Raw genomic sequence first — 11,667 nt, forward strand, 5'->3', positions numbered from 1 at the left:
CCTTCCATTTCTATTTAAGGTAGTTTTTTATCACAATCAATCAACTCGCATATCATCATACCATTAGAATGCCATTTTGCATCCACATCTAACATACATCTTACATCCAAAATTAGCTTAGATTCCATATTTGCACAATCATGGAGCAATTTTGAGCGCCCTTACCAAAGTGAGCACACATCGAATCAAGGAAAACCAAATCAAAAGGAGCTTATGAGTTTGCACTTTCTTACTCTTTTATTGATCTAGCTTCCTTTTTAGCATCCTAATCATGAGTGTTTGTTGGTATTTTATGTAGTTTGTGTTGTTAATTTGTATTTTCAATCTATGTTGCTTAATCACAATTTCTAGCACACATTTGGCATGTCCAATGGGACCCACTTCACGGTTCAATCTCATGTTTTTCGTTGTTTTAGTGCATTTATTGCAGATTTTGAGATCTTGAGGGCAAAAACGTGATCCAACAGGCCGATTTTCGCTTCAGCAGAAGTTGTTTTGGCTCCAGATCCTTTTTCTAAAAACTATGAGTTTGAGCTATGAAACAGTAGGTATGCTACTAGAAACAACAGGAACGCATTCTCACTATCTGATTGATAGGTATAAAATTTCAGTATTTTAAATATAATTAGCAGGTTTGGGCTAACAAATAACGGATTCACAATCCTAAATATCCTTCTATGTTTTTCTGCTCTCGAGTTTTTTATTTTCAGTGTTTTTTAGGAAATTATGGGTTTGAACTAATAAATAGCGAGTTTGCGAGTAAAATTAGGAAACCTATGGGTTCAAACTGACAAATAACAAGAATGCAGGTTTTCTATGATTTTTGTTTTTTTCTAGATCTATAACTTCGCCCGATTTTTACTAATCTAGTAATTTGTTTTTGTTTGCTAGCTCTACTAACATTTTGTGCAGGTTTTTTATTGTAGAGGCCCCAAAATAAAAATACTAACTCGTGTGCTTGTAGGATGGCCAAAAAAGGGGTTGTTATAAATGTGGGCATCTAAAAATGGTCAACGCTTGTGGTGTCATACTTTAACATGTCTGTGTGACCTTATTTTAGGGTTTTCACGTCCTATTCAACATTTCTTCTATGTCGTGCACTTGATCTTCATCATTTGTCGACATCTTGTCATTGTTCTGCATTTCTTCCCTCTTCAATTGTGTTTCTCGCATTCTCAATTAGGTCTTGTTGACATCATCATCAATTACGATATTTGATCATTATCAATCTTATCATGTCAATTGGACATCGTCAAACCTTCTCAATGTCTAATTGGGGTTTTTGTCCTTATCAATCATCAATTTATCAATCCTTTATCAATTTGCAACCAATATGTCATTGGTCTTTGGTCATTAAAACTTCATTAAGTCAACCTTTTATCAATCTTCGATCGATTCGTCATCGATCTCAATTAATCATCATTTCTTGTCAATTTGGATCGATTAGTCATTGGTCCTCATCAATTGACGTCTATCAATTTCATCCTTGTCAATTTTGATCAAATAATCATTGATCTTTATCAATCAACTTCGGTACTTTATCAATTGTCCAATTTTCATCATGATCATATCAACCCTACATCAATTATCTTTTGTCAAGACCTAATTGTCGTTCTTGCATTTCTAATTCATCTCCTAGGGTTTTCTAATTTAATCATTTAATCCTTTTGTCATTATCCTTCTAGGTTAAATAAATTTATTTATTTTATCCTAGGTCCCTTTGTCACAATTAAATATTTTTATTTAATTGGCTAACTATGAATTAATGAATAAGGAATATTTATTTATTGATTCTTTCTAATTTCCTTTTTTCAAATCTTTCTAATTCTTAATTTATTCTCATTTTCCTAATTTTTAATTCATCATTCTATTTTGATTTTGCCAACTAATATCCTTCCTAAAATCTATCCTATTTATGGATTTTTTGGAAGATATTACTTCTATAATTTTCAAATTCAAGGATTTGGAAATCTTATCTTAACATGATCTTATCCTCTTGCATGGGAAAGTGTGTCATGACATTCCTTTTTCAATTTGATTTTTTCCTTGATTGAAGTAAATTGCAAATTTTATTGATTTTATTCCAATCTTTGATCAATCTCTCCAATTTCTCTATAAATTGGATGCATTTTTCATCATTTTTAACCACGCTTCTAGTATCCTTATGCTATCAAAATCAATCTTGCTTCATGCTTTTGCACTTGTAGGTGAGATCCACACAAATACGCTATTTGGAGGAGAAAGGAGAACAATGGAGGTCAAGGAAGGAGTTTTCTTCATATGGTTTGCATGTTTATGTTGAAATCTTGCTTTTTCTTCTTCTATTGCATGTATTGGGATTTCTTTCATAGCTTGTTAGTCTTTGTGGTTAGCTAATATAGGTTATGAATCTTATGCTCAATTTTCCTAGTTACAATAAAAATAATGGTTTAAAATGAATCTTGTGTCTTCATTAGCTCAAAGAAGACCTCTTTTTTATTAAGGGAATTAATCAATTGTTTTTCGTGCTTGAAAAATTTATGATTGGTGTATGTTGTCCCCTCGCCTTCCATGGGACTTGGGTGATCAAAGCCTTGTAATTTTTCAACTTGTGTTTAGATTAGATCCCTTAAAAGATAGCATACAGGTATCCTCTTCCCTTGCACTTCCACGTGAAATTGGGTGTAAGAGAACATGTACTATCTTTTGGTAGAGAGCCCACCTTGGTGGAAAAAAGTATTCACCCCAAGAGCGACTCAAATTAGTGCTTTCAAATTGGTTTGATATATAAATTGACAAAGGCAAAAGTTGGAGTCTTCTTGGTGAAAAGCATACTTCGACGATTCCCCTAGTATCCACATGTGTGTGAGATGCAAAAAAATCCTTTAATGAGGACTAGAACAGGCTCTTAAGTGAATCATTATCAAATGAGTGGCCATCAAGCCCCCAAATTATGACTAGATACCTTGTTTTAGTGACCAAAAAACCCATACTTGGTGGTTTAAGGTGTGCAAATTATACCTCGTAGATATTATTCATGTACCCTTTCTAATGAGATAGAAATTCCTCCAAAATTTTTGAATCTGAGAGGTAAGAGAAAGGTGTGTTGGCTCCTTGTTGGGGGAGCAAGCACCACCTAATCTCTATTTATCCATTGTGTCTGAGGTATTCTATTATAAGAGCTCCACAATCAAGTAGAATTTGTATTCCAAGCCTTAAGTTGTAAATTGCTTCAACTATTTTCATGTTCAAACCAATGATCATTATCATTTGGGCTAATCTAGGCCCTCATACTTCAGTTGAGTCGGACAATTGTCTTTGTGCTTGATGTGTTTGTGTCAAAAAATTTTTTTGCCAAAAACAAGTCAAAAATCAATCATTTAGAGTTGCAATCTAATCTAGTGAGTTTGCTACCTGAGTCTTGCATTGTCATTTATCTTGTTGTCCAACAAGATTTTCATAAAAAATTGTGGGTTTGTTATCTGAAAGTGTGGGTTTGCACTGTGTTTTAGCGGTAATGCTACTCTGCTAGAGTCACTTTATCATCATCCTTAAGTTGCAGGTTTGATGTCATAAACTGTGGGTTGGTTGTCACAAATCGTAGGTTTTCTCTGTGTTCCAATAGGAACACACCTTTGCATTGTACTCTACCAAAGTTTTAAGTGTCAGGGTTATGTCACCATATTGCAGGTTTGCACTTTGTCTAAACAACACTTTTATCTATCGTATCATCATTAGCATCCATCCAAATCTATATCTATATCTTCATAATCAACATCTTAGTCCAAGTTTAAACCAAATCCTAATCGAGCTTGTTGTCAATCCTATTCTAAACTTTTGTGTATCATCCATCTTCATCCTCCATCCCTATCTAACTCATCAACTAATCATCGTGTCTCAATCCTATTTGATGAGTTTTTCTATCCTTCATTTTCGTCCATGTCATCCCATTCTAATGATGATGAGATTTTTGTTGATCAAGATGAGTATGAAATTGAAAACCTTGATGCCATCATCCTTAGCAAGCTTGCGCCAAGTCTCAAATACCAAAATCCAACTGTTCATCCTAACTACCTGACCATTCCTCCATGCACATCCACTTATAATCCTTGTCACAAATTTGACAAGGGAAGTCCCTTATGTCGTCCAAACACATCTCCCTCACATATGATGCCCACATATCCCCCTCATGCAACATCCATGCCTCCACCTACCACCTATATCCCTAATCCAAATCTACCATCTCATTATTCCCAAATCCATTATACAATTTGTAATCCTAATCCTCCATCCAATCCTAATCCTTCATTCTATCTCAATCCACCACCATCCACTTCACCCTATCTCAATCCACCATCTTCCACCCCATCATACATCAAACCACCTTCATCTACCCCATCCTACACTAATCCACCACCACCCACTTCATCCTATCTTAACTCACCATCCACTCCACCCTATCTCAATCTACCATCTTCCACTCCATACACGAAACCACCATCATCTGCCCCATCCTACATTAATCCATCACCATCCACTTCATCCTATCTCGACCCACCATCCACTCCACCCTATCACAATCCACCATCTTCCACTCCATCATACATCAAACCACCTTCGTCTGCCCCATCCTACATTAATCACCACCATCCACTTCATCCTATCTCAACCCACCATCCACTTCGCCCTATCTCAATCCACCATCTTCCACTCCATAATATATTATTCCATCATCCACGTCATCTTATCCTATAATTACCACCATCAATTCCCTCCTCCATTTCTGCAACTTCCCTTCCACCTCCCACGTCTATCATTCATCTCCCACTTCCTAACACCATCTAAAATCTCCCATCCATTGAGACCATCCAACCCCAACCCCCATCTCCTACTCCAACCATCATTCAAACTCAATCCAATGAACCTCCCATCCTTCCATCCACTCCATCTACCCCAATCGAATAACCTCCCATCCTTCCATCCATTTAATCTAAAGAGTCTATCCACTCATCTTCTATCACCATCCATATCAATCCCATCTTGCCAAGATCTTGTTCCAAAGGATGTTGATATATTTATCGATCCAAATCAAAATCCTACCATTCCACCTCCTCCATTTCAAGATCCATTATCGTCCCTTCATCCACATCATGATCCTACCAACCCACCTACTCCATCTCAAGATCCCTTATCATCCCCTCATCAAAGTCGAGATCCTCACATCCCATCTACTCCACTTCTTGATCCTTCTTTACCTCATATCCAAACCATCCCACCACCATCACTCTATCCCCTCGGTTCACTTGCATTCATCCATGGTGGTTCCCTTGTAGTAAAAGAATACCTCATATACACCACCCATCCTCCTCCATCTAATAATGGACTTGTATCTTATTCCCTTAATAACAAGTATCCTATTTTGGATAAAATGCTAAAAAAAATGAACTATCAAGGTAAAATGCTAAAAGTACTTTGGAGCCCATCCATGTCAAAGCACATCTAGGATCTCATGATCTTGGTTACATATCCCCAAGCACTCCATCCAAACACGTTGGTACAACTATTACCAAACCCAAGCATACTTCCAAACCCACTATCACATTGTCCCATCATTCCTCCAAACCATTTATCACCATCCCCCCTCTCCCATCATATCATCCTAAAACAACCATCCACCTTCCTCCTTCATCCTCTAAATCCATTTTGGGTCCCTATATCACAAAATCCACCATCGCATATCTCTGACATGCAAAATCCATTTTGGGCCCTTATATCCCAAAATCTCATCCTCCATCTTATCCCACTCCTCTCATGCACCCATCACCTACCCTTATCACCCATCATAAACATCTCACTCCTCTAATTCCCAATCAAGATCAACAAAGGCACGTATCCCTACATTCCATCTAATATCCTACATTGATCCCTCCATATATATTTCCTCCACATCCTTCATCTTCTCACACTCCTTCCAATGCTACTAGTAGCAATTTGGATGCCAAATCAACAATGCATAAAGCTAAACACTCACAAATATTCAAATATCACCATGTCCACTCAAAAGGACATGCTCCCACAAAGCAAAATATGATAAAAAAAAATATAATAAATCTCAAAGGCCACAAAGGCCCACTAAAGCAGAAGCAAAAACAATGTGGATACCAAATAAAAAAGAAGCAATGCATCCCATAGTAAAATCCCCAATAGCATCCAAAATTGCTAATCCACAAGCTAAACATCTCTCCCCTCCCTCTCCTAAATCTATGTTGGGTCCCTATTTCCCAAAACTACCTATCATAATTCCTTCATCGTATCTACATGCTCCATCCATCTCCCCTCCATTCATCCCACATCCCCCACACCATGTGTCAATATTGGTCCTAACAACATCCCCCCATCACACTCACTCTCCATCATTCCATCCAAGTAGTTTCCACCACCATATCCCTTACACCACATACACCCCCCATCAAAACCATCTAATCCACGCCTTAGCATAATCCACCCATCTTAATAAAGTTGTACCAACATCTTGTGATCACTCCAAATGAGATCCTGTTAGAGTAACTGGGTATTTACTTGATTAATTAAACAATATTTGTTTAATTATTTAAGTTCCCTTTATCTCTTTTACACTTAAGCTAACTTTAGGTGCATAATAATTAATTATTTTATTAATTATTATGTGCAAACCTAGGTTTTCCCTTCTAGGGTTTCTTGAACTATTAAAGGTTGAGTTCTTTATTTTCATTGTAAGAAGAAGGATTATTACATTACACATTTTTGTGAATATTGAGCTCTCTCTTTTTGAGCATATTTTATGTGTATTTCTTTCTTCTGTGATTTGCTTCCTTGCTTCTCCTTGTAACAGGTTTTTCAGCTTGCAGAGATCATTTGGGCTCCTATGGTGTTGTATTTTCTCAACTCCAACATGGTATCAGAGCTTCAGATCTGCAACTATCTATTCTTGTTTTGAGAATTTTTGCATTGGAAGCAGATATGGGGTTTTAGAAATTTTTTATGCACCTAGGGATAGGCCTTTTTTCTGAGCACTTTGGGCCTAAACGGACCTCGCCATCATGCTTAGAAGGTCAGAAAACCCCTATAGTCATATATAATTTATCTATTTTTGACTTCTGAGCATTTGGGTGATTTTTTTCTCCAACACTAGGTTGTACGACTTTGACACGCAAATCAAGGAAAAAATTTCAAAAAAATTGTGCCTTTTTATGGCATGCAGACCGGTTTTTTTATTTTTTTTAAAAAATCACAAAATCTCAAAAAGGCATTGGAAAAAATTTTTGTTTTTTTTAAATTTGTTTTGGGGCTCCCATGGTACGCAGGGTACTGTGGGGCCCCTGTCGGTGTTAGTACGGCTTCCAGTCGCTGCCCAAGCCTCGGTCCCCGTGCCTTCCCGGTCACCCAACCCCGTTGGCATCCTTCCATCAACCCCTACCGGTCCCATTGCTTCTCCACGACTTCCTGCCGCCTGTTGGCCCCCAACCCCCGCTGTTGCGTCTGCGCCAGACCGCCCCAACCCTCCGCTGCTCCCCTGCGGCCGCCGGCTTCCCGCTGGCATCTCGGCCCCGCCGCCGCCCGACCCAGACCGTGCAGCCTGCACCGCCAGTGGCCCCGCAACCACTGGGAACCACCACCCGGCCATTGGAGCTCCACCCGGCTGCCACCGGAGCGCCACCCATTGGTCCCCTCCGCTCACCAGAGCCACCAGACTACCCCTTCCTCTTGTTTTGAAGGGGGGTTTAGTTTTTTGGCCTTATCTTGGGCATATAGAGTCATTTTTTCGAAAATGAATAGGCATCAAAAAGCTGGTTCCGAGCCAGACCTCGTCCTATTGGTAATTTTTTCCAATTTTTTTGTTTGACTATGTTTTTTCCAGTCAAAGTGAGGTCTCTTTTTTGCACTCCAAGGGACGTAGAAGGAGCATCCGAACTCCGTTTTTTGAAAAATTTATATTTTTGGAAAGCGTGTGTTGTGTACTTTCTAGCCATATGAGTTTTATTTCCAAATTCTACTCCATGCATATTTTATTCAGTTTTTTGCTTTTCAGCACTCTGGTGGATATCTTGGTTGTTTCAGGTCCTGGGATCTCTTCTCTAGGTAGGATGTCTCTATCTTGGTTCTCCTTTCTATTTCTAGTCTTACTATCATTGTAGCATTGTATTTATGCAAACACACTGAGATAAAGTGTCATCATGCATTGTTTGCTTGGGATCTTGCACATCTTGTGTCTTATTGTACATGCACTACTTATAAAGTGCTATGAGGGGGTTGATGTTTGCCTGTTGTTTGCCATCTTCCTTTGTCTAGTGAGTGTTCCTTCCATGACATTCACCTCATGATGTGTGTCAAGTGAGTGTTCCTTCCATGACACCATGTACTTTTCTCAGCACCTTTGATGTTTCTGGTTCTTTGTCATGCAGTTCTTCTTGGCTGTTCTTTTCAGTGTACCTGTTCCTCTCCCTCTTCAACATTATGGGGAGGATTGTCCTGTTGGTTCTAATGCTTCTGTGGTTTGATTGATCAGCTCTTCAGGCTTTGGTGTTTTCATGCCATCTGTATCTTCGATTTCAGTTGTTTGCCTTGTTTGCCTTCTGATTCGAGTAGTGTCATTTAAGGGCACTCATACAGATTACAATCTTCTCTACCTGGTCATGTTCTATTTTAGTGGAGGTTCTTTAGATCAGTAGTTATTCTTCGACAGAGTTTGCAGGTTCTTCATGTTTCAGTGGTGTTCTTTTCCATCTCTTTTTGGAGTAGGGTTTTTTTCCCACGTGGTTTTCTCTATTTCTCCAGTTCATAGAGATTTCATTGTATTTGGGTACCTGATCAGGCCTTGTTGTCGGGACCCATCTTTCCTGCTTTCAGTAGTTGTTCTAGGTTTTAGCTTCTCCCTAAGTCTAGCTTAAGGAGGGGTTTTAGAGTAATTGGGTATTTACTTGATTAATTAAACAATATTTGTTTAATTATTTAAGTTCCCTTTATCTCTTTTACACTTAAGCTAACTTTAGGTGCATAATGATTAATTCTTTTATTAATTATTATGTGCAAACCTAGGTTTTCCCTTTTAGGGTTTCTTGACCTATTAAAGGTTGAGTTCTTTATTTTCATTGTAAGAAGAAGGATTATTACATTACACATTTTTGTGAATATTGAGCTCTCTCTTTTTGAGCATATTTTCTGCGTATTTCTTTCTTCTGTGATTTGCTTTCTTGCTTCTCCTTGTAACAGGTTTTTCAACTTGCAGAGATTATTTGGGCTCCTGTGGTGTTGTATTTTCTCAACTCCAACAGATCCTACTACCTTGATATGGAAATTCATGCTTGAGTCCTCCATCCATATCCATCTATAAAGTTCCTCCAAATAAATTCAAAAAACAAAAAAAATAAAAGAAGAGAAAAATTTGTCCAATGAGTGAAAACTTGGAAAAAAGGCACCTTGGACAAGAACCATGATGAAAACCTGGCAAGCAAGTGTCATGTGTAATTCCCTCCATCCTTTTTCTCTCCACACTTGAGAGCAAGTTCTTCTAGTCATCCATCCATCACCTCCTCCATCTCATCTACCTATCATACCCATCAGATCCTATCCATTCCACTTCCTCCATCCTCTTTTGGATCTTGATAAATAGAGAATGCCACAATTTATGCATACTTTGGACACCTCTTGGCATCCATTTACCCATCACACTTTTCCTCCATTAGCCTTCCTCCCATCCATATAATCCTTCTACACACCTTCATATTTTGTATCCACCGATTACCCTATCTTCTATCCACTTCCCTCAACTTCCTATCATCCCCATCATTTATCCTATCACATCCCTACTAATGCCTCATCATGAATGGCATATCCTAAAGGGGGCATATTTTCCCTTCGTGATGTAGTCCTTGGACACCCTCTCACACCCACCATCCATCCACTAATCCCTTTATACATATTCCTTCCATTACCTAGTTCCTTTATCACTTTATCCATAATCCTTCCACCTCCCAATCCATGTCTCGTAACACTCCCATCTCCAAATCCTTTTTGTCATACCCTCCATCCTTTTATCCCTCCTATCATATCATTCCATCACCTCTTACATCTCTTGTCATTGATATCTAGCTCTAAGCTTCCCCTGTGTAATCCAATGACAACCATCCCATCAATCCCAATGCTTCTTGCAATCCACCATCACATGACAATCCTATCCATCTCCTCCAACTATCCAAAATCAAACACCAATCAAATCATCTAATCATATCCATGGCCTTGTTCCCAACCTTGATACAAACCTTGATCACAATCCAATCATCATCATCATCAGGATGTATCCTTCCCAATCCTTGTGTTGTTTTGGGGTATATCGTTCCTACATCAACAATCAATCTATCATGGTTTTTCATCTTGACTCTAGGGCAACATCATGTTTGTCTTTGGGTCCTCATCCATCATCCATAGTTTTTGTCAGTGTTAGAGTGTCTTGTATATATGTCGGTACAATCTTGTACATCCTTCATGTGCTTAGTGGTAGCCATTTTAGTTGTACATATGTGTTTGTCGTGTGTTGTCAAGATCATGTCCCTTTAGTTGGTCCTTCAACAATCATCTTAGAGCAGCTTTGTTATCTTGATCATCCTAGGTGTCTTTTGTCATCAAGTCTTGTCTATCTTTCATCCCATCATTAGTCTGTGCAGGATATATCCTTCCTCAAGTCAGACAACATAAAATCCAGTTTGTCAATTACCCTTTTGGCAAAATATGTTGAGACACTCATGCTAGCATTGATTCTTTTTTATCTTTGTTTGAGCTCCTTTATTTTATCTCCTCTTGGTCGCCACGTTCTTTTATATCATGGTGCGCTATGAGTGGTACAAACTACGGGCATGATCTTGCTTTCTTTTTCTTTCGTGTGTTTTCTTGATGTGTCCCATGTTGTTACCTCATGAGGTCTCAGCTATCTCATGTTACACTGGGGCATATCTTCTGCTTGTGGTTTTTCTAGTATCGTTTCCCTCAAAGTTCCTTATAACTCAGTGTGGTGCTAGACTAACCTTTTGTGTTCGTTTACTACATCAGTCCATGCATTGGTTATGAATTCACCTTGGTTCCTCATACCCTAGTGCCTCATTTACAATGCTAAATCAAAATAAATGCTCACTACATGGAAAACTCTTTTTAAGGGTGCTCAAGCTCCATGATCATTTCATGTACATCCTTCGTTGCATTGCATTCACCTGATTATTTTCCCTAATCAATCATGATTGGGAATGTGCATGTATTTTGTTGTCCTTCCCTCTATCCACTGGGGTAATGTTTCTTTCAAGACGCTATTGGAACCTCCGTTTCTCGTGCACCCTCTCGAGAGGGCATCACTAACTCTTCCTCCATCCCTTGGCTATGAAGATTGTGAGTTTTTTCCTTCCATCTGGGGCATTATGTCGCTCCTTGTTCTTTGAGTTGTTTGCAACTTCCTTTCTTTGCACTAATGCTATTCTAGTGCCACTACAAAGAGGGGCAAAACGTAGACACCTAAATTTGATTAATTTATTTAATTATCCCCCTAGCTAAAATTAATTTAATTAATTAAGCTCTGACTTATTAATTGATTAATGTATCTTGTTGATCATTTAATTAATTAATTCCCCCTTTTTCTTCTATTAAATAAAAAAATACATTTTTTTT

General features: G+C 38.3%; 1 protein-coding gene across 1 annotated transcript in view; it reads right to left on the reverse strand.

The window, feature by feature from the left end:
* The window catches only part of LOC131856720 (uncharacterized), a 12,627-nt gene extending 4,985 nt beyond the window's left edge, over positions 1–7,642 (reverse strand). The window contains exon 1 of the mRNA XM_059208618.1: positions 7,319–7,642. Within this exon, the coding sequence (XP_059064601.1) occupies positions 7,319–7,642 (324 nt within the window). The remainder of the gene's footprint in view (positions 1–7,318) is intronic.
* Positions 7,643–11,667: the final 4,025 nt, after the last annotated feature.

This window comes from Cryptomeria japonica, chromosome 7 (assembly GCF_030272615.1).
Source record: "Cryptomeria japonica chromosome 7, Sugi_1.0, whole genome shotgun sequence".
NCBI lineage: Eukaryota > Viridiplantae > Streptophyta > Pinopsida > Cupressales > Cupressaceae > Cryptomeria > Cryptomeria japonica.